General features: G+C 45.5%; 2 protein-coding genes across 10 annotated transcripts in view; both read right to left on the bottom strand.

Moving 5' to 3' along the window:
- Positions 1 to 8,290: 8,290 nt before the first annotated feature.
- LOC132390141 (NACHT, LRR and PYD domains-containing protein 3-like) lies at positions 8,291 to 14,904 on the bottom strand. The gene is made up of 7 exons (XM_059962741.1): positions 13,295 to 14,904; positions 11,093 to 11,179; positions 10,793 to 10,963; positions 10,468 to 10,581; positions 9,752 to 9,922; positions 9,450 to 9,617; positions 8,291 to 9,137 (listed from the first exon to the last, which is right to left on the bottom strand). The coding sequence occupies exons 1-7, from the start codon at positions 14,698 to 14,700 to the stop codon at positions 9,050 to 9,052; spliced, it is 2,205 nt and encodes a 734-aa protein (XP_059818724.1). The 5' UTR covers positions 14,701 to 14,904; the 3' UTR covers positions 8,291 to 9,049.
- LOC132390142 (uncharacterized) overlaps positions 14,900 to 23,130 on the bottom strand; it is a 22,769-nt gene continuing 14,538 nt past the window's right edge. For 2 of the 9 annotated variants that reach the window (XM_059962743.1, XM_059962742.1), the window contains exons 3-6: positions 22,426 to 22,592; positions 21,351 to 21,522; positions 21,186 to 21,251; positions 18,647 to 20,968 (exon numbers count right to left, since the gene is read on the bottom strand). In XM_059962743.1, coding sequence (XP_059818726.1) covers positions 20,718 to 20,968; positions 21,186 to 21,251; positions 21,351 to 21,522; positions 22,426 to 22,592 — 656 coding nt within the window. In that variant the 3' untranslated portion in view covers positions 18,647 to 20,717. Of the gene's footprint in view, positions 15,676 to 18,646; positions 20,969 to 21,185; positions 21,254 to 21,347; positions 21,523 to 22,425; positions 22,593 to 23,130 lie in introns of those variants that run through there. The other 7 variants (XM_059962750.1, XM_059962746.1, XM_059962745.1 and 4 more) reach the window with 7 other exon arrangements.

Raw genomic sequence — 23,130 nt, 5'->3', positions numbered from 1 at the left:
GAACCCCACTCGTCACTGATCTCCAGGTAGAGACTCTCCATCTAATATTGCAGACAACCTTCAATGGGCAGACAAAACCAGCTGCGAATCACCACAGCCATTTTCTCTATCACGTAACTTATTATTTTCCGAATGAGCCTACAATTGGCAATCTTATCAAGCGTTTTACTAAAATTTCTGTACACAGCATCCACTGTTGTATCTTCTTCGGTGTGCTTAATAATTAAATCACATTCGTGAATCATGACCTACCCTTTATAACCATCGCATATCAGTCCCTCCTCCACATAGTCAGAAATACCCTCCAAGAACATTTTCCAACACTGAGCCCACACTGACGTAAGACTTACTGGTCTGTAATTATCTGCGATGTTGTTATGACTTCTCTTACCACCTCCGCTGTACCCATTTGTAGAAGGATATGATCAAGCTTGGGAGAAGGCAGTGAAGAATCATGGTTCAGAAGGAAGACAGGTGCTGCTGCCTGGGATTCTGTGCTCGATAACACTAGGAGCAAGTTACCCGGCGCATCTGTGCCGCCACATTTCCACAGTCTCTTTGCCATTCCCAGCCGGTTCCATGGAGCCGGTTCACTGCTGATCAAAACTATCTCTTCAGTGTTAGTCCACTCTCAGAGACATTTCACTCAAGTTTCTCTCTTACCATTTCAATCTGGAGCTCCTGTTTATGGCCATGAGGGTATTCAACTGCCCGGTCCAGTGAGAATGAAGAACATGGTTTGGACCCGTCGCCTTGCTTCATGTTACACACCGCTCCCAACATCGACTCTCAGTATCAAAGCACTGGCCAGTTCTCCCAGCCTGGCATCGGCACCCAATTACCAACAAGTGTGGGATCATCACCCACTCTCACAATGAGATTCATGCGGTTATATTAGGATCCCAGTTCTGGGGACATCCGGCCACCATGGTCCTCCACCGACCCAGGAATATCGGACCACGGTGATAGTGCCCTGAGAAGACCGTACTCCTCTTGGCCTGGGGATCCGCGCCACGGTGAACAGACAGAGCTGTCCTGCCACCAAGTCTTTTTTTCATTCCTGATGCACGAGTGAGATCAGGAACACATCGAAAACCCCGGGCAACGCAAATTGATGGTTGGAGTTCGAGGGGATGTCTGTGTTTCCTCGGGGGACACACTGGGGAAGATGAAGGCCACAGGCCACTTCTGTCTGACCGCCTGAGTTGTCGGCGCCGCAGCGGTGCAGACTCTGGGCAGAACGGGCACCGGATGTTTCATATGATGCACCTCCTGTGTCGATGTATCTGCAATAATTCCGTTCTTCTCTGATTATGGGAAAGGGTTAACGTATCCCTGTGTTCACATTAGTCTAACAGGTTAGATAGCGTGGGATCGAGAAAGACTGAGCGGATTGGGTTCACAATGACATCAGTGGGAGGAAGCAGAGGATGATAGTTGAAAGACTGAGCGGACTGGATTCACAATTACCTCACTGGGAGGAAGCAGAGGATGATAGTTGATAGTCTGAGCGGATTGGGTTTACAATTACCTCAGTGGGAGGAAGCAGAGGATGATAGTTGAAAGACTGAGCGGATTGGGTTTACAATTACCTCAGTGGGAGGAAGCAGAGGATGATAGTTGAAAGACTGAGCCGATTGGGTTCACAATTACCTCCGCGGGAGGAAGCAGAGGATGATACTTGAAGTTTGTTTCTCAGAAATGAGACTTGACTGTAATGTTGTATCACAGGGGCTAGTTCCAGGACATCTGTGCTTTAAACATTATATTAATTATTTGAGTGTGGATATGTGAGGCATGCTTAGTTTTCAAATGATACTAAAGTTGCTGTTGTTATACTAGTTTAGCTGACAATGAAAAAAAAACATAAGGGGATTATTTAGCAACGTGGGCTGTGGATTGGCAAATAGAGTTCAGACAACTACATGTGAAGCATTGCATCGTGGAACTTAAAACCAGTGTAGGATGTACACAGTGAAGAATGGAATCCAGGGAAAGGGAGGGGCCGAGGATGCAAAAGCATCGTTTACTGAAAACAATGGCACAGCTAGATAGAGTGATGAAATACTTTTTTTTATTCAGAGGACTAATAAATATAGGATTCGAGACATACTCACAAAATGCTGAGGGATCTCAGCAGTCCAGGGAACATCTATCTAAAAGGTTACAGTCGATGTTTCAGATCGAGACCCTTCATTAGGACAGGAAGGAAAAAAAAAACTGAGGTGTTTGTATTCCTGATGAACGACCTCGGCTACGAAAAATGGACTCTACATTTTCCATCGCTGCTGCCTGGCCTGCTGAGTTCCTCCAGCAGTTTGTGGTGTTGTTAGGATTTGCAGCATTTGCAGATTGTCTGTTGGTAGGAATTAGGAAGTTTTGTTGCTTTTATGCAATACGTGGATGTGGCGCACTTTGACTTTTCGGTACAGAGTTGATCATTGTGCTGAAGTTAAGATTTCATTAAAACATAAAGGGTTTACCAGGATGTTCCTTACTTTTGGGTCTGAAATACAAGAACTTTGCAAATTCCATGGACCGTAGAAGTTTGAAGGGTGAGCTGATACAGGTTTAACAGCTCATGACTGACATAGATAAGATGAAAGCATAGTTGCTTCCCTCGGAAAGAAGTGATTAAAAACAAAACGGCATTCACATTTTTGCGTATTGCATACAGAGAGTTTGATCAATTGAACTGAGAGTCTTTATTTGTGAATTTTCTGTTTTTCTTTTCCACAGAATCACCTAAAAGCGGAGATTATTGTAAATGTAAAAGACATAAAAAAAACCTCAACAACTGAAGTGTTAGCAGATAGAAAGTATTCATAGCACCTTTCTCAGTACCTAGTTCAATCATTTTAATGATATTACAGCCAGTATATTGCTTGGGATAATTCTCTATGAACTTTACACAGCAGAATGAAGGAAGATATGCCCCATTACACCTCGCAAAACTGTTCAAGCTATGCCAGGTTGGTTGTGGAGCGCCAGTGTTTAACACTCCTATGGACTTCCCAGGTCTGTTCGACTGGGTTAAGGTCAGGACTCTGACTGGGTCATTGAAGAACAGGATAACTCACCTATAGTCTCCTATTTACTGCCTCGAGCACATTCTTATAGCGGACGGACATTTGACATTTCCCATTCCGCTGGAACAATTCCCGAATTTAGTGATTCTTGAATGGTCATTACGAATAGCTTCAGCATCTCCTTAGAAATCCCTTTTCGAACCCTGGTGTTTCCTCGATCTTGTCCAGGTGACCTATATACTGTCAAACCTTTCAGCATCCCAAGTACCTACTCGTTACCAAGAGCAAATACACCCACCCCTGCGCTCTGACATTCGCGACTTTTAAGTATATTGCTGGTGTGTTTAACAGTGAAGGCTGAGGCATAATAGTTATTTTCATCCGACATTTCTTTGAACTGCATTACACACTCAGCACTGTCATTCCCATTCTCATTGTCATTGCCTCAGCACTGCCAATATCCATTCTTGCCTCTCTCATACTGAATACTTGACAAAGACTTTTGGTTTATTCCTTAATGTAACTGACTGGATTACCCTGATATATCATCTTTTATATCTGTACCTCGTTTTATTTTTGTTGCATTCCTGGTTAACTTTGTAGTCAAAATGTGCAAGTGGCAGGGCCCTGGGCTGTAAGCGAAGAACGATCGGCAATTTGAACAATTTAACTGCCGTGTCAGATTGAACCCGTCGTGGTGTCGGGGCTGGGAGCGAGGGAAGGGCTGGTTCAACTCACCGCTCGATCAGGTTTACTGATATCGGCGCTGGCCTGCATCTAATGGACTCCTGAATCGGCTGCGGTGATGAGTGGCTTCGTGGTTGTGGAATCACTTTCAGGAGCTTCACTTATGAATGATATTTGCTTACTTTTGTTGTCTGCACCGTGTGATATGTTTTTCTACACATCAGGTGTTTGACGGTATTCTTTATTCGAATATTCTCTGTCCTGCGGCGGATCCGTGTTGGCAGCGCCGTGTTGATACTGAACAGGATATGAATACATTAGTTTCTATCCCTCCTTCGTTCTGTAGTTCACAACAGTACTCTCTCTGTCTCTGTCTCTGTCTCTCTCTCTCTCTCTCTCTCTCTCTCTCTCTCTCTCTCTCTCTCTCTCTCTCTCTCTCTCTCTCTCTCTCTCTCTCTCTCTCTCTCTCTCTCTCTCTCTCTCTCTCTCTCTCTCTCTCTCTCTCTCTCCAACGATTACAATACAACAACCATAACTACATCAGTACTCATGAACTGAACTGAACTTCATACTTTTCTATGACAATACATTTACCCCTAGACATCAATAGAGTTTGTTTATTATTGCTTAATATTATTCCTACACTTTGAGGCTTATTACTGCCAACTTGTTTTATAAGTATCTTTGCATTATTGTTATGGTTTTGCTTATTTTTATAAATAAACATCTTTAGTTTGGTACCACCAGACTCCAACGAATTCTTCTTCCTCTGCTGTTTAAACACCCAGTTACGGGGTACGTAACAAATCTTCTATCCCATAGAGTGGTGACTAGTTGCAACCTGTCATCTCAGGGAGGGTGAGAGGGGAACGGCAGGGGTAGATTTTCATATACTGATATGGAACAGAAACATGAGCAGGAGCAAGATGGGCCAAGTGGCCTCTCCAGTGAGACATGGAATTTGATACAGAAGTGATTTATCTTTCACAGATTCAGAATATTAAACACCAGTCTAGTTTACGTCTAACATCAGCAGAACGGACCCCTGCAATGCTCAATGACCAGGGTTCAGTCCTGGGGGCGATGAGCAGTCGCAAGAACTGCAGAATTTGACAGTAACAGTCCCTTATGAACCTGCAGCTGCCTTTAGTCACCGTGATGGTTAAACGTTTAACACACAGATGATTTGAACTTCCTCCCTGACGTGCAGTTGCTGGTGTTGCAGCAGCTGGGATGATTGAGTAAATCTCTTTGCTCACTCCGGACAGAAATGTGGCTTCTATTTATTGCGAACTCACCGGAGCATGACAAGGTGGGTTAACTGAATGAGTCTCTTCACACACACGGAGCAGTTGAACGGCCGCTTCCCAGGGCGAAGTTGTTGGTGTATCTGCGATGAATGACGTCAAACGGCTATCAACGTCATGGCAATGGATCAAGTCAGATCACGGACATGGACACGTGGTCGTTCCCTCCTTGTTGCGGAGGAAAAAGACTTCATCCTCTAACTGGCCACAGTTCCGGCATCAGGCACAATATCAAACTCTCTGCTTCTCTCTCTGTATCAAAATGAATCATTCCTCCCCTTCATTAGTCTGTGACTTGGCTGTTTGTCTGTCTCCTTCGCATTCTGAGCATGCGCCACACACCTACTGAGATCACATTTTATATACACGGCTGTGACTGGAGACTTTCTGATTATTATGTCCCTCCCGGCATTTGACAGTAGTAAACTCAGAGACAGCAATGGTATTGAACATCGGGAGTAGGTGATTAGGCTTTTTCGTTGGAGATCGATAAACTGCCGGTAGTGTGTGTCTGGATGAGTGGGTCGTTTTCAGACTGGAAGGAGGTAGCGTTTGGAGTTCCCCAGAGTTCAGTGCACTGTGGGACTGCAGTGGCGGGTTCCAATCTGCTAATTACATTTGCTGGCTGCACTACATTGAATCCAAATAACGAGGCAGCGTATAGAGAAGAAGACATCACCCCGACACAGTGGTGTCAAGAAAACAACCTCTCCCTCATTGTGACAAAAACAAAGGAGCTGGCTGTGGATTACAGGGGGAATGGAGACAGGGACCAAATTCAACATTTCCAAGTCTGTTATTGACACAAATGCACATTTTAATATTGATCATGACACAATGTATTTTTATATTGTTAATGACATATTGCATATTTATAGAGTTTTACTGACAGAGAATCGTATATTTCTGTTCCGTGTGTTATCCGAATGTACTTGCCTGTGATGCTGCCACAAGTCAGTATTTCTCTGTCCCTGTACCTTCCCGTACTTGTGCACTTGGCAATAAATTCAAGAGGACCTGAGAAATCTCAGTGAGATTTGATTAGTGATGATCATCTCGGCAGCTCGGTAGGTCGAATGTATGAGACAGTACACTGTTAAATGCAAAATCCAGAAGTGTTGATGATCAGAGGGATTTCAGACTCCAAGTTCATCGCTCCCTGAGAGAGACTGCACAGATTGATCGGGTGGTTATGAAGGCAAATGGCGTGGTTGTCTTTATTAGTTGAAGCATTGAGTTCAAAAGTCGGGAAGTTGTGTTGCAGCCGTTCCGAGCCTGCGGTCGTACTGTGACTGTTTCTTTAAGAGCGCCGGCGTGAGGAGGCGGGACTATGACGTCAGTCACAGGCTGACAGCGCTGACTGTGGATTAACCATGAGAGAGAGAGCGATCTGCAGACAGGCAGTCAGTCAGACTTAGAGAGAGAGAGAGACCGGAAAAGCTGATCGCTTCAGTTAGTCGCAGCTGAGGCTTGGAACTCTGCTATGCCCGCAAGAGAGCGTTGATCATCGGTACACGGAACCACAACGAATGTGTGTGGCTGTCACTTCGTATAATCCATAACAGTGGATTTGGGAATATCTTGTATTAACCCTCGCCTGGGTATGTTGTGTGGTAACCCCGGGAAGACGGTATTCCTGTGACAGGTCACTTTCGCTGATAACTCGTATCTGGACGGATTCAGCGGATAAGAACTTCGTCGACGGTTATGTCGAAGTAACGGCCTTTTCTCTACGTTTCACCCTGGATTACAAATATCTCTGTCCCATCATTTATTCCGTGGATTACTGAACTTTCCTACTTTACCATCTCAAGACTCTAAGCTTTGTTCCCTCACGCTCGATAGTCTGTGAGATACATTTACACGTATCTACACATAACACTGTTAACTTTCATTTATTTCATTAAGTTACAATATTATAAGTAGATACTAATAAAGAGAGTGATTTTAACATCAAAACCAGACTCCGGTGCGAACTCTATTGCTGCTGGTTCGTTTCTAAAACGTTACAGTTCGTGACACGGTTTCATAAAACTAGTTAGACCACATCTGGAGTGTTTCATACAGTTCTTGTTGCCCCCATTTTCGGAATGATATCGGGGCTTTGGACAGGGCGCAGAAGAGGCTTACCAGGATACTGCCTGGATTAGAGGGCATGAACTATAACGAGAGGCTGGACAAACTTGTGTTGTTTTCTCCAGAGCGGCGCAGGCTGGTGTGAGCTTTGTGTCATCCACAAACATGGAGATGCTGCATTTAATTCCCTCGTCTAAATCATTAATGTATATTGCAAACAACTGGGGTCCCCGCACTGAGCCTTGCGGTACCCCACTAGTCACTGCTTGACATTCTGAAAGGGTTCCGTTTATTCCCACGCTTTGCTTCCTGTCTGCCAACCAATTCTCTATCCATATGAATACCATACACCCAATACGGTGTGCTTTAAGCTTGCACACTAATCTCCTGTGTGGGACCTTGTCAAAAGCCTTTTGAAAATACAAATATACAGCATCCACTGGCTCTCCCCTATCCACTCTACTAGTTACATCCTCAAAAAATTCTATAGATTCGTCAGACATGATTTTCCTTTCACAAATCCATGCTGACTTTGCCCGATGATTTCACCGCTTTCCAAATGTGCTGTTATCACATCTTTGATAACTGACTCTAGCATTTTCCCCACCACCGAAGTCAGACTAACCGGTCTATAATTCCCCGGTTTCTCTCTCCTTCCTTCCTTAAAAAGTGGGGTTACGTTTGCCCTCCAATTCTCAGAAACTAATATAGAATCTAAAGTTTTGAAAAATTATCACTAATACATCCACTATTTGTTCGGCTACTTTGTAAGTCATCGATTGGCAATGATGCCCATTGTCAATCAGCCCATCGATTCTTCCATGACCAACATTTTCAATTAGCCCAGCACCCTCTCCCTGGCAGCCTTCTTCAGACAGTTTTTTCCCTCCCTCCCAGGTGAACGTTTTATATCCTTGCTTTGTTTTCTCCCTAGAGACCATTTTCAATCGGGGGTCTCTGAAATGAAAGACTCTCTTGACCACCCTCCACTGGAATTCAAGGACTGTTTATCAGAAATAATAAATATACTTCATATAAATATAAATCACCTCCAGATTCTGTGAGTTATTACTCCAAGCGTTGTGGAGGGAGAATCCAGAGGCTGGGAAACATGCTCAGTAAAACTCCAGGTGAGTAGACAGATGAGGAACCACCCCGGTAAATTTCACTGTTTGCCATATGAAGACCAGGAACCACGTGTGGTAAAACTTCCAGTGAGAGGGGTACAGAAACTAAAAACCGCTTACACTCATCCTTCCTCTTCAGAAAGGAGTTTCTGAGACGGGGAGAGGGACGCGATACTGTGAGACTGACCTCCCTCAGCCTGGAGGTGAGACTGTGCTGTGCCACTGTGAGGAGCTCAGGACAACTGTTGCAGTGAATGTGGTTCATGGGTCAGCAGTAACCTCAGGTCACTATGCATCAAATACAACTCAGGTCAGACATCAAGACAGGAAGATTAATTTATTTTATCATGTCAAATATGTATTAAACAACATGTGTCCTACCGGTTTGGGGGAATAAATAAGCTGCTGCCGATTTACTGAGAGTCACTCACAATAAACTGAACAGTGACAACGAGTGACAGGTTGAATAATCACTCCCGTTTCTCACCGTCATTCTGCATCGGGGAACTGATGATTATAAAATCACACATCAGGGCAGCGTCTGAGATTGCTGCAGATCCAGGGTCACTGTCGAGGTATTATATCGGCCAGACTCCCAACCCTCGTGGTGTAATTCCCAAGGGTCCCCCTGGCGAAACCTGCACCCGGACATCTAGCGAAAGCTGTGCCGCCGCAGGGAATGTGGGACTACGTGTCTGCAGATCACTTCAGTCATCGCCGAGGTCTTGTCTGGAGACAGGGTCCATTACAACCATTGGGAGTTAAATCTACAGGGCTGCCATTAAAAGGGAGGGTAAAATCTTCCCATCCCACAAGCAGATGTTCACAGGATCACGTCCAGTCCAGGTCTGCGTTCCTGCAGAGACCTCAGTTCCTCCTTTCCATTCCAACTGAACTGATTGTACCGCAGCCTGAAACAGATGGAACAATCAGCGAAATAAACAGCTTATAAAACAGTATCAGTAACAGGGACTGGGGTTAATCTACTGTGGGTATACCCGCACCATAGGGACCGCAGTGCTTCAAGAAGTCCTCACCACCTTCTCAAAGGCAACTGCGGGTGAGCAATAAATCCTGGCTCAGCTGGTGACGCCCACATTCCACATCCCGTAAATGTATCAATTTTTAAAAAGTTTTTCAACAACACTCATAGACAAGTATCGGCAGATATCTCGCGGATCTGCAGATATTTTACCACACTGAATATTAACACAAACACTCACTCGATCCGCTCCAGATTCGGGAGGGTCTCTATGAGGCGGCAGAGAGCGGGAGCAGATCGGTCTTTGAGTGAGTTCCATCCGAGGTTTAGCCCTGTCAGTGACCGGTTCATACTGAGAGTGGAGACGAGATCTTCAGCACCGGAATCTGTGAGACCAACACCCCACAGCCTGGATGTGAGAGAGTGAGAGTGAAGGACACAGCGACAAGAGACGATATCAGTAACACTATTACTGATCACATTAATGTTCAGTGTCAAACACCCGGAGAATGTAAGCACAATCTCCCACAGTTTGGTACTTACTGCAGTTTCTGTATTTTACATTCCGGGTTCCTCAGAGCTGCAGACACCAGTTTCACTCCTGAATCTCCCAGTTTATTTCCATTCAGGTTCAGCTGCGTCAGTGACCTGTTTGTATTGAGAGCGGAGGCGAGATATTCCGCACCAGCGTCTCCGAGACCAACATCGTCCAGGCTGGAGATGAGAGTGAGTGAGGGTGAAGGATGTAGAGAGATAGTGGACGGTACAGATCCCTAGTGTTTATGAGCAACACAATCACTGATCACATTAATATTCAGTGTCAGGCAACCAGTGACTATGAATGAATGAATGATCTTTATTGTCATTATACATAGATACAATGAATCTCTGTTTGGCTTCCTCTCAGGCAATTAAGTAAAGCGGTAGATAAAAACAAGACAGTAATAGAAAAACAGTATTAACTACATAAGTAGCAGTAAATAAGTTGCTGCAGCACCGGAATATCACAATAATGCCCAAAGTGCCTCTATTGCAAGTATTTGAGTCCTTGTGTGTGCATGTGCGTGCTCACAGTTTCAGTCATTGTTCTGTGGGAGTGGTGTGATGGTGGCCACTGCTCCGGGGTAGAAGCTGTTCCTCAGTCTATTTATTCTGGCTTTTAGTGTTCTGGACCTTTTTCTGGAAGGCAGCTGGTCAAACAGGGAGGGGCCGGGAAGTGTGGTATCTCTGGTGTCACTACCTCCCAGTCTGATACTTACTCCAGTTTCTGTATCTTACACTCTGCATTTCCCAGAGCCGCAGACACCAGTTTCACTCCAGAATCTCCCAGTTCATTCCGACTCAGGTCCAGTTCCGTCAGTGATCGGTTAGTACTGAGGGAAGAGGAGAGATCCTCGGCACCAGAATCTGTGAGACTGACCTCCCTTAGCCTTCAGATGAGAGAGAGTGAGAGTGACAGACACAGAGAGAAAGGAGACGGTACAAATCCCCAGTGTTTATCAAAACACATTTACTGAGCACATTCATGGTCAGTGTCAGACACCCTGTGACTATAACCACAATCTCCCACGGTCTGGTACTTACCCCAGTTTCTGTGTTTTACACTCTGGGTTCCTCAGAGCCGCAGACACCAGTTCCACTCCTGAATCTCCCAGGTCATTACCACTCAGGTTCAGAACTGTCAGTGACCGGTTTGTACTGAGTGCGGAGATGAGATCCTCAGCACCAGAATCGGTGATACCCACGTGGTTTAGCCTGGAGATGAGAGAGAGTGAGGGGCAGGACACAGAGAGACAGGAGATGGTACTGACAACTGATCATATTAATGTTCAGTATTAGACACCCAGTGACGGTAAACACAATCTCCCACAGTCTGGTACTTACCACAGTTTCTGTATTTTACACTCCGGGTTCATCAGAGCCGCAGACACCAGTTCCACTCCTGAATCTCCCAGTTCATTCCACCCAAGTCTAAACTCAAACAGACAATTTGATGAATCAAGTGATTCCAACGGTGGGTCTGAGGGATTTTCATCACTTGGAGATATGAGGAAACATTAAAACCTCTGATAATCACTGATCGGAATTGCTCAGCTCCAGGTTAGTCACCGAATGTTAGTAATTTAGTCTGTCGTTCTGTCCCTGTAAACTTACCACATTTTGTTTCCCACAACAAGGAGTTGTGGGTGGGAAAATGTCCAGAGGTGATGGTGTAAGTGACTCCACCAGAGTAAAAGCACTGGAACAGATAGATAACAAAGGAAACGGGATGATCGAGGAAGAGATTCAACAGGAGTGAAAGGGTATGGGGAAAGTGAGATCCCCATGGGAGAAAAGGGGTTGGGGGGCGTGAGATCCCTCAGGAGGAAGGGGGATTGGGACAGAGATCACTCAGGATGAAGGGGGATTGGGAAGAATCCTCTAGCAGAAGGGGTGAGGGAGAGAGATCCCAGAGGTGGAAGGGAATGGGGAAAGAAATCCCTCAGCAGGAAGGAGGATCGGGAGGGAGATCCCAGAGGAGAAAGGGGTATTTGGAGGGAGATCCCTCAGGAGGAAAAGGGGATGGGGAGAGATATCTCTCAGGAGGAAGTGGGATGGGGAGGGAGATCTCTTAAAAGGAATGGGGGATGAGGCTGAGAGATCCCAACAGGAAGAAGAGGTAGAGAAATAGATCACACAGAAGTAAGGCGGATGGGGAAGAGAGATCCTAACAGGAAGAACGTGACGAGGGAAGTGATATCCCACAGGAGGATGGGAGATGGGGTACGGAGATCCCTTAGGAGGATAGTAATCAGAAAAGATGATCTGCAGTTCAACTCAGTAAGACAAAGGAGATGTTGACATACCATAGGAAGACCAGACCTTCACGGCTCCCTGTTACTACTGATGGTGAGAACGTGGATGTGGTGAGGACAAGAGCCTGGATGACAGACTAGAGTGGAGAGCCAACACATGGCTGGGTACAAGAAAAGAAAGAGTTGCCTCTACTTCCTGAGGAGATAGCGTTCATTTTTCGCATGCAGGCCTCTCCTTCACATGTTCTACCAGTCTGGTGTCACTAGTATAATCTCTTATATATGGTGTTCTGGAGAATGGGATCACCACGGGTGATGCCAACAGGATCAATAAACTGAACAGAAATGCTGACAGTGTTATAGGAGTCACACTAGACACATGGAGGCTGTGGTAGAACAAAGGACCCTTCGGAAAATCCTGGCAGTTCTGGGCAATGTTTCTCCATCTCTGCATGTCACCTTGGCTGAATATAGGGGTACTCTGAGTACTAGACTAAGACAACTATGCTGTTCCAAAAAGCGCTATATGAGGTCATCTTTACCCTCGGTCATTAGACTCTATAATAAGTCAATCTGTAGCCGGGGATGTGATTACTCTCTCCTGTTAGACTGTTTCAGTTGCTTAATTTTTATTCTTTTCAGCTTCTCTTCTCATATTTGTATACTTACATGTTTGTGCACTTCTAATGCCAGTGTAACACTGTAATTCCCTTTTAGATCAATGAAGTATCTGTCCCACTAGGGAGGTGATCTGGACATATATTGCGCGGGAAAGGTTGTCCTGAACTGAGACCCACAATCGGAGAGGAGATGGCCACGTGATGTCTGGGTATATGGTGGTAAAGAGCAAAATGACGCAGGTGGAGTTATGGTGACAGTCACACATGGGAAGGGGGAGACAATAGCTTTCACTGGGTCAGCACACTGACCTTCAGGGGAAGTGGGTGTAAATCTCCAAACCACCTGCTGCAATCAGTGTTGGCCTGGGTGTCAGAAACAGTGACATGGGCATTGTCAATGGACGTGTCACAGGCAGCAAAAACACTGCCATCCCTGTCATTTACGACCATTAAACTCATGGCCATTGTTCACTGATCTGATGAAGTCTAACATCCCCTCACAAAGAAACCACAGAACCTTCCTGACTGGGGAATTACTGACAGATCCCCTGCTCATTTGACAGAGTTCTTTACTATCTGATTCACTACAGTTTCATCCAAATTCCTTAACATTGAAATAACCTTGAATTGGAACAGTATCACAGTACAGAGTGAGAGACAAATGAAGTTACCTCAACTCCTGGCACTTGTGCAGCCCGGGCCCCAGCCGCTGGATTCCTTCACACTGAATGTGGCAGTCCAAAAGGTCGAGATGTTTTATTGTATCACAGATTCCGATGGCATGAGACAGGACCGCGCAGTCAATCGGGGTCAGTAGCATTCGACTGAATGAAAGTGTTTCCACAGATCCCATTGTGGCCTGAGCCAGCCCACAATTTTGAGACTCAAACAGGTAGTGTAATGTGTTCAGGAGGCTCCTTTTACCAGCTTCGCTCCTCGTGTTACCACTCTGGCGTTTAACCTCCTCCCTCACCCAGTCAATCACCCGGCAGGTTGTTTGATGAGGAAATGGACCCAGAAGCTCCTCCAGGCCCCGAGCTGTCAGTGGGGAGGAGAGACCAGCAATAAAACGGAGAAATACCTCAAATCGCCCATCTGTCGTCTTGTGGGCTTCAGTGAGAAATTTCAGGATATCCCCGGGATGTATAGTCAGGAATTGTGCAACTGCAGCTATAAACTCTTGGATGGTGAGGTGTGGGAATGTGTACACCACGCACCGGCCAGAATCATCCCTCTCCAAAAGCTCCATCAAGAACCCGGACAGGAACTGGGAAGGCTGCAGATTGTACTTGATCAAATCTCCATCCGTAAACACAATCTTCTTCTCGGACACTCCTCTGAAGGCCATCTGACCAACCCTGAGTAACACTTCACGGGGGTTCTCGATCTCTCGGCCGTGGTTTTTCAGGATGTTGTAAATATAGTAGGAGTACAGTTGGGTGATGGTCTTGGGTACTTTCTGCGGGTCCCTGACATTTTGTGTGAAGAAGGGGCTCAATGCCAGAGCGAGGATCCAGCAGTAGGAGGGGTTGTAGCTCATGGTGTACAGGATCTCGTTCTCCTGCATGTATTTGAAAACAGCTGCAGCCACCGTCTGATCTTCAAAATGCCTGATGAAATATTGCTTCCGTTCCTCACCAACAAATCCCAGGATTTCAGCCCAGACACTGATCTCAGCCTTTTCCAATAAATGTAACGCAGTGGGGCGGGTGGTCACCAGCACTGAACACCCTGGGAGCAGCTTGCCCTGGATTAAACTGTACACAATGTCAGACACTTCACACCAGCACTCGGGATCTGGGCACTGGTGCTTGCGTTCTGTGTCTCTCTGACTGTCAGCAAAATCGATTCTGTGCTTGAATTCATCCAAACCATCAAATATAAACAGCAATCTCTTTGGGTTCTTCCAGACCTCTCTCAGGATATTCCCAAAGTAAGGATACTGATCCAGAATCAGTTCCATCAGGCTTGTTTGACGGTTAATGGAGTTTAAATCCCGGAATTTGAAACTGAACACAAACTGGAATTGTTGGTATATTTTCCCTGTGGCCCAGTCGTAAACAATCTTTTGTACCATCGTTGTTTTCCCGATCCCCGGGGCTCCAGCCACTGCTGCCGAGCTCCCAGATTTGGAGTTACTGCTCTGGAACAATGTTTCAGTCCCGAATTTTTCCAGCTCTCCACGGAGATATTTCTCTCTCCACTCCTCGTGGTCTCTGCCTCTTGCCAGCAGCTCATGTTCCACCAGTGTCCGATCTCGAACAGTAGAAATGACCGTGAGCTCAGCCTATCGATCAACCAGTTGGAAAACCTTCACCTTCTCCCTCATCAGGATTGTGTTCACTCTCAGTGTTTCAGTTTTTGCCCGCAGAGTCTCCTTGTGTTTCTGTTGAACATCTTCAATGGGAACAGACAGTGGACAAACTTTTAGATGCCTCAATTCAGAACTCAGTATTTAAGTACTCAAGAATTAGTTCAAAGCTATTTCATTAATTGGATTCATCAATGGAGGCTCGTACAGTAAATTCTATTAACAGACTCCTGACTGGATAGAGAGGCCTGGTCCAGATAAACACCAGATCATCACATTTCCAGATTAATTGTGGTGTGAAGATGCGTATTGCCCTGGTAGTTTACTGACCACCGACTGTCCTGTACTGGAAAACAACGATTACCCAGAGCTATCTTCGTTCCTGTAGAGGAACTTTGAAAGCCCGATGTTTGATATGGAGATGGAGAAAAGGGTTGTGGGCATTCCGTCAAAGGAACAGGACTGGTAACCACAGCTCCCCCTCATACCGTCACTGATTCAAAGCACAAAGTATATTTGTTGATTAGCTCCTGCACTGTGGGTGGGAGTTGTTGGGGGAGAAAATGTCACTGTCTTGCTCAGGGGATTGAGATAGTCAGCATCTTGACAGAGAATGCAGACAATCCCCCCCCCCACCCCCTATCATCACAGATGCTGCTCAGCTTACTGAGTTCCTCCAGAAAATGGTTCGAGACGCAGATCTGCAGTCTGGTGTCTCCGAAAGTGTCCATGTTGCAAATACTCAAAAGATTCAAGATTGAAGATACACAAGTGAAAAGGGGAAGGAAATAATTGTTATTCTGGATCTGATGTAGCACAGGAAACTCAGATAAAGAACACAATGGAAAACACAATAAATATAAATATATACGGTACAGGAGTCACTCTGAACTCAGGTGGTGGTGGTGGAGTGGGGGTTGTCAGTTATGGAGGGGAGGCTTAGTCTGTGTGATGAAGGGAAAGGTAAACTTAGGTAGAAGGATAGGTAGATGGGGGAATGGATTAAGGGGTATGATTAGCTTATGAACAATAGTCTTATAGGTACCTTATGTTACTGATCAGTCAGAAAGGAACTCCACCCAGCAACAGGTGACGCACAAGGCATGTTCGGTCAAAGTGCTTAGCATAACTAAATATGGGTATGGTATGATTGAATGGACATCTTAAGGCATAACTAAATATGGGACATCATGTTCGAGAGCAGGGGGAAATGTCAGGGGGAGGTACCAATATGAGCAAGTTTGGCTGCATCCAGGCTGGCCTTGGCAGGAATAATTATAACTAACCAATAATGATTTTACATCTAATTGTATCTTAGCATGTGATTGAAATTATTCTAAAACTGTATTAACTCACGTAATTATAATATTTCCTGTAATGATTGCTGTTATAAATTGTGTGGAATTGTGTTCGGGGGAGGGCACTGTCTCTTTGGGAGAACATCTGTAACTCCCCCCATATTATGGTTTTATTGAATTCATGGTACCTTGCGTTATTGCATCGGGTCGATCCGCCTTTGACAGTTGGAGGTGTTGATCAGTCTTACTGCTTGGGAAAAGTTACTGAATTTGAGTCTGGTTGCCCTTCTGTGCATGCTATGTAGTCTGCCCCCTCACCGGAGAGGGGCAAACAGCCCATACCAGGATAGGTGGTAACCCTCCTGATGCTGCTGGCCCTTTTCCGGAGCCTTTCTGTATGTACGTCCCTGATAGAAGGTAGGCTGGGGGTGCCGGTGATGCACTGGGCAGTTTTGACAACCCGTTGTAGGGCCTTTCAGTCCGCCACAGATATGCAGCATGTTGGCCTGTCCTCTGCAGCACAGCTGTAGAAGGACGGGAGTGTAGATGTGAGTACAGATCAGACAACGTCTGTGGAAAGGGGAGAAAGGGGAGATGCTACCGGTCTGTGACTTGAAATACAAGTTTGAAAACCATGCCGATTACAGGTCGGGTGGTGTAGAAGAGAGCAGAGACAGAGGAACTTCGGTAGCAGGTGGTTCAGGATTTCAACTGTCTCAGTTCCTGCGTAGAACATAGAACAGCACAGGAATAGGCCCTTCGGCCCACAACATTGATGCCAGCATAATGCCACATTAAACTCGGAAGTTTAAACATTCAACCCATTTAGATTACAGTCTGTAGTATCGTTCCTTTTACCAAAATGCATTATCATATGTTTTCCAACAATGTAGTCCATCTGCCAGGTTTTGTCCATTCTTCTAATTTGTCTAAGTCTTGCTGCAATCGCATTGCTCCCTCAGAACTACCGATCCCTCCACCTATCTTCATATGATCTGTAACCTTTGCCACAAAACCATCAATTCCATGATCTAAATCATTAACAAACCATCTGAAAAGTAGCGGACCCAATACTAACCCCTGAGGAAAGCCGGCAGCCAACCAGAAAAGATTCCTTTTACTCCCACTTGCTGCCCCCTGCCTGTCGGCCATTCCGCTGTCCATGCCAGTATCTTTCCTGTAACGCCGTTGGAGTTTATCTTGTTAAGCAGCCTCATGTATGGCAACATATCAAACGCCTTCTGAAATCCAAGTAAATGACATCCTCTGTCTCTCCTTTGTACACTCTGCTTCGTATTTATTCAATGAACTCTAGCAAATTCGTAAAGCAAGATTTGCCTTCATATAAATTATCTTGATTTTGACTTATTTTATCATTAGGCTCTAAATACCTTGAAACCTGAACATTAATAATTGAATTGAATTGACTTTATTTCTTACATCCTTCACATACATGAGGAGTAAAAATCGTTACGTTACGTCTCCATCTAAATTTGCAATCAGAGTAAACATAGCAATCCGTATGTGCAATCCCAGAAATTTAAAATAATTTATAGTCTCCAACAGTTTCCCAATCACTTCGGTTAGGCTAACTGGCCTATAGTTTCACAAACAAGAGAAAATCTGCAGATGCTGGAAATCCAAGCAACACACACAAACTGTTGGAGGAACTCAGCAGGCCAGGCAGCATCTATGGGACAGTTGACGTTTTGGGCCGAGATCCGTCGGCGGGACTGGAGGTAAAAGGCTGAGGAGAAGATTTGAAAGCTGGGGTGGGGGGAGGAGAGAAATGTCAGGCAATAGGTGAAACTTGGATGGGAAGGGATGAAGCAAAGCGCTAGGAAGTTGATTCTTGATAGAGACTGAAGGCCCTGGAAGAAAGATAATGGGTGCACCAGAGGAAGGTGGCAAGGAGATAACACGAGAGAAGTACGAGGGCATGGGGAACGGTGAAGGGGGAGCGAAAGCTTCACTGGAAGATTGAGAAATCGATATTCATGCCATCAGGTTGGAGGCTACACAAACGGAACATAAGGTGTTGTTCCTCCAACCTGAGTGTGACCTTATCCCGAGATTAGAAGAGGCCATTGATTGACATATTGGAATGGGAATGGGAAGTGGAAATAAAATGGGTGGCCTCTAGAGATCCCGCTTGTTCTGGCGGACACAGCGTAGATGCTCGGTCTCCCAGTCTACGTCGTGTCTCACCGATGTACAAGAGGCCACACCGAGATCATCTACCCCTCCCTCTGGTGTTCTCCCCACACCCTTTTTTTCCTTTTCTCCATGGCCTTCTGTCTCTTTCATTAAACAACTTCCCAGCTCTTCGCTCATCCCTCCCCTTCAAAGTTTCACCTACCACCTGGCGTTTCTCTCTCCCCTCCCACCCCCGACCTCCACCTTTCAAACCGACTCCTCAGCGTTTTATCTCCAGTCCCACCGGATTTTCTCAGGCCGAAACGTTGACTGTATTTTCTCCATAGATGCTGTCTGGTCTGTTGAGTTTCTCCAGCATTTTCTGTGTGTTTGCTGATAATTTCAATTCTTTCGCTTTCTTCATATTTTTTGTTGCCTTTTGTTAGATTTTAAAAGTTTCCCAATCAACTAACTTCCCACTCACTTTCGCTACATTATATTGCATTTCCTTTTCATTTATGCAGTCCCTAGATTCCTCCTAGGGGTTCATTTACATTCATCTCCCTAATAAATCTGATCTCACAGTCTGTCAGGACCATAACAGAGGTGTGTGGGATCTCACAGTGTGTCAGGACCCTGTGTGGGCTCCTGACCCTGTGTATGTGTGGGGTCTCCATTCAATGTATTCGGCTGTGATGGGGAGCGTAGGAAAACAGTGATTGTGGACATACTTACTTTAGAGAATGTGACAGTGGCAGAAATTATGTTCTTCAATAATCAGTAGATCCTCTGTCTGGCTGAAGCTGAGGTGAGGACGACCCTGGCCAGAGTCAACCCATCCAGATCTGCAGGGCCCGATAATATACCAGGTGGGGTTCTGAAAGACTGGGCAGCCCAGCTAACTGAGTTGCTAACAGATATATTCAACATCTCTCTGGAACAGTCCATATTTCACAGTTGAGTCTGCTCTCTCGGCAAACAACATAAGGAAAAGTGAAGAACAGGCTTGCAGCAATTTACCAAATCCATGGTGCAGGGAAACTGAGGGGTTTCATTGACCGGAACTGAACTGGAACAACATTAACAGTGGTGACAGGGACTTGAGTAGTTTGTAAGCTTCTATCAATGGACCCATATTTAAATTATCGTCTTTGCGATTTGTTTGTGTAAATGAGAGAGACTGAACCAGGGTTCTGACCAGGATTCCTTATATTTCTATTAAAAGTTTCTAATAATCAGATAAAACATGAGCTGATGCAATATTAATATGTTTTGTGATATTTGTCTTTCCTACGCTCTTTCCTCTGTTAAATGTGCAGTTGGGTGATCTAACTCAGTCTGCAGTGATGAAGCCTCACAATCTCTGAGCCCATGCACTGCCCCGGGCTCCGTTTTCACAGACAAGACGGGCTTATGGATGTAGTGAAGTTTCCAATCCAGATGGTCACAATATAACTAATTGCAATACTATTTATAGATATTTTCAGTCCTTTGCAATTTTCTTGCCGCAATCCCACACCCCTGGGTTTCCCTGTCCTAATTCCCATCTCTCACCCTCCCACAGTGTCCATCACACAACACAGGCAGACAGGAATTTCAGCTTCTGTGGACTGAGCTGAGGAATATGTCCCCCAGTCTCACCCTCTGTAATACTGTAGCAGTGATTGTACTAGGGAGTGTATATGTGAACACAGTGTGTTCATATGCTACTCTGTGGTTGAACAGACCAGTTGGGATGTTACCCGGTTTTCTAATTAAAGTGATGCTATTATTACTATTCTGTGACTGGAACTTCAGTGACGCCCAACTCTAAGAAACGATAATCTGCAGGAACCGGGGGATTTTAGAAACTGGTTAAGGGTGAGGCTGTTCAGGAGGGGGCACTGGCTGACAAGGGAAGGTTTTGACTTTTTGGTGTGAGGAAATATAAGTTGTTTTTGTTTTTTTCCTTTCTCCAGATCATCCCCTTCTCCACTCAGACTCCGGTGGAGAGATCTGTATTTGCAGGCCCCAGAGCGGTCTGACCACTTTCCTCAAACTCGGCAGATCTCTGTCCCTTTGCTCAAATGTCCTTTAAAAACTCTCCCTATACCAAACACGTTTCCCTGTGTCTCCCTGTGCTCCCTGTCACAGTGCCAACATTTACATGGTCAGATCCGCATGGCGGAACAACTTAGAGGCCCTGCCCAAATTACAACCGCTGGTGGAAACAGAGGTCAAGTTTCAACTTGATGAACTCTGCTTCGGCCTTGTCTGGACCAGTGCGTAACGCTCTGATCACCCCACTACCGGAGGGATTGTGAGGCTTTAGAGAGGGAGCAGAAGTGGTTTACCAGGATACTGCCTGGTTCAGAGGGCATGTGCTATCATGAGAGGCAGGATAAAATTAGTTTGTTTTCCCTGGATCATCAGAGGCTGAGGGAAGCTCAGACACAGGTTGACAACATAATGGGAGGCATAGATAGAGTAGACAGAGAGAATTGGTTTGTCGCGGTTGAAATGTCTAATACCAGAGGGAATACTTTGAAGTTGAGAGTGTGCAGAATGAATGGGGATGTCAGGGATAATCAGAGAGTCGTGGTTGCCTGGAACACATTGCCCTGTAAGATGATAGAGGCAAATTATTAAAAGCTTTTAAGAGACGTTTGGACTGGCACATGGATGTAAGAAGGATGGAGGCATAGGGACATGGTGTAGGAGGGATAGGTTAGTGATTGATATGTTTGATTTACATCTTAGCTCTTTCGGCACAATATTATTTGCCTTATGGCTTATTCCAGTGTTATAATCTTCAATGTTCAAAGCACATTCACTTACCTTTCAGCTCACTGAGAACCTCTTGTAAAAGTTGACCGGGATTTGGTCGATGGGAGGGATCACAACCTGATTGAATTTAAACAAATTGAGGAAATCATTTTTGTAAAATTGTAAAGTGAGCTGTGTTGCGATCCAAATTTAAATTAATGTCTGATATTATCTCACCATATATCTGTATTTCCTTCAGTATTTTGTCCAAATTTGGGACACCAATCCGCATTTTCACAAAGGTTTCCCACATCACCCTCTGGGCACGGGAGCCTTTCTCCATCACCAGGCTCAGGAGGAGTTTAGAACTGTCCGCCCGCTCTCCCTTATCAGCGAGATCAGAGATTTTCTGTGAAGAGTAACGGTGAACATATTGGGGACTGACAGATTCACACAGAGAATGAGAAGTAAATGATGTGCTGTGTAACGGGATCACACTGAGCAGTCACCCGGACGGGTGCTGAACCTGTCTGGACATGGACTGTACCTTCTCTGAGTACAGAGCACAGGGATGGACATTCACCGTGAACCTGGTCCACCAGTCAATGAGATCCTGGCTGGTCTGTGACCGCTTCATTGACGTGGCTCCAAATCCATAAATAATTCCTCACTGGATTTGACGGTGTAAAACAGAAATCATAAAATAACGATCACAGATGAAGAAATAAAAACAGGAGGGTTTTTACAACGGAGTGGAAGTTGCACAAAAGGTGATATGATTCATCTCCTCAATCTGCCAGTGATAGCGGATTACTGGCTGACACTTGACACCCTTCCTTTGCCTTTTCCGGTGGAGGTTTATTCTTTGATTACACATTACAACATGGCAGTATTCCCCGATCCACACAGTTTGGAGTTGCAGATCGTAACACAATCATCTCCACCCAGAACAGGGCACACTCGAGCTCCTCTGGCACCCACAGGTGATGCCCTGGTTCTCACTGACATCCTGCCGCCATGCTGCATGTTATTCCCAAACCGAAACCTCCCGTCATACTTCCATTTCATACTGTAAGCACACACAACTGTTACTTGCTCAACTCACTCTGAACACTGAGCAGCTACCCAGCAGTCCACGCGGTCTTTTCACCCCTTTCTATCACTGGTTCAGATTCACATGTGTGCGATTGTATGTACAGTATTTGTTTCCCAGTTGTTCTTTTGTCTAATTTAATATCCGATGAGTCAGAGCTCCAACACCCATCAGTCCTGTGATGTGTGAAAATTCAAACCCATTCCCCCTTCCACTCACCCGATGTTCCTCTCCACTGAACTGATTCTCGGCCGTTAACGCCAGGCTCACTCCGTGCACCCCTCCTTCCATCGCCTGCTCCAGCCCGTCCCGGTAGAAGTCCGTCAACTGCAGCAGCTGGAAATCGTCCCAGCTTGCCAGGAGCTCGGTGATCACTGAGCACGGGACTGTGAAGCACAATGGGGAAATTAAATAAATTACTGACGCCATATTGGGCAGTAACTAAAGATCACCAAACTCAGTCCAAAATATGCATATGCAGGTGGGGAGGTGGTAGGAGGAATGGGCTTGTGGTGGTGCCAGGGGCATAGGAGAGGGTATAGTTCCATGTGTTGAAGCTGCTCTTTCATGTCCCCGGGAATATACCGCTCTGTTTGGAAAGTAATCTGCTTATTCCTGAGAATATAGTAAACCATCACCATCACTCTCCTGGTCCTGCCCATCACCACCGCTTTGCTCTGGTTTGCTGTCTGCCTGCCTGGTCAAGCCCTTCCTTGGAAAATCTCTGGAGAAACTCACAAAATGCTGGAGGTACTCAGCATGGCATGCAGCATCTATGGTGGAGAATAAACGGTCAAAATTGCAGGACAAGGCCCTTCATCGGACTGGAAATAAGGGGACAGAAATTCTAGGTATTGCCACATTACTTTCTATTCCTTGCGGTCCTAATCCAAAACTTCAAATGTTTATTTTTCTCCACGGATG

Source organism: Hypanus sabinus, unplaced genomic scaffold (assembly GCF_030144855.1).
Source record: "Hypanus sabinus isolate sHypSab1 unplaced genomic scaffold, sHypSab1.hap1 scaffold_783, whole genome shotgun sequence".
Lineage (NCBI taxonomy): Eukaryota > Metazoa > Chordata > Chondrichthyes > Myliobatiformes > Dasyatidae > Hypanus > Hypanus sabinus.
The sequence above is the reverse complement of the archived record's forward strand: the minus strand, read 5'-3'. Positions and strand labels throughout refer to the sequence as shown.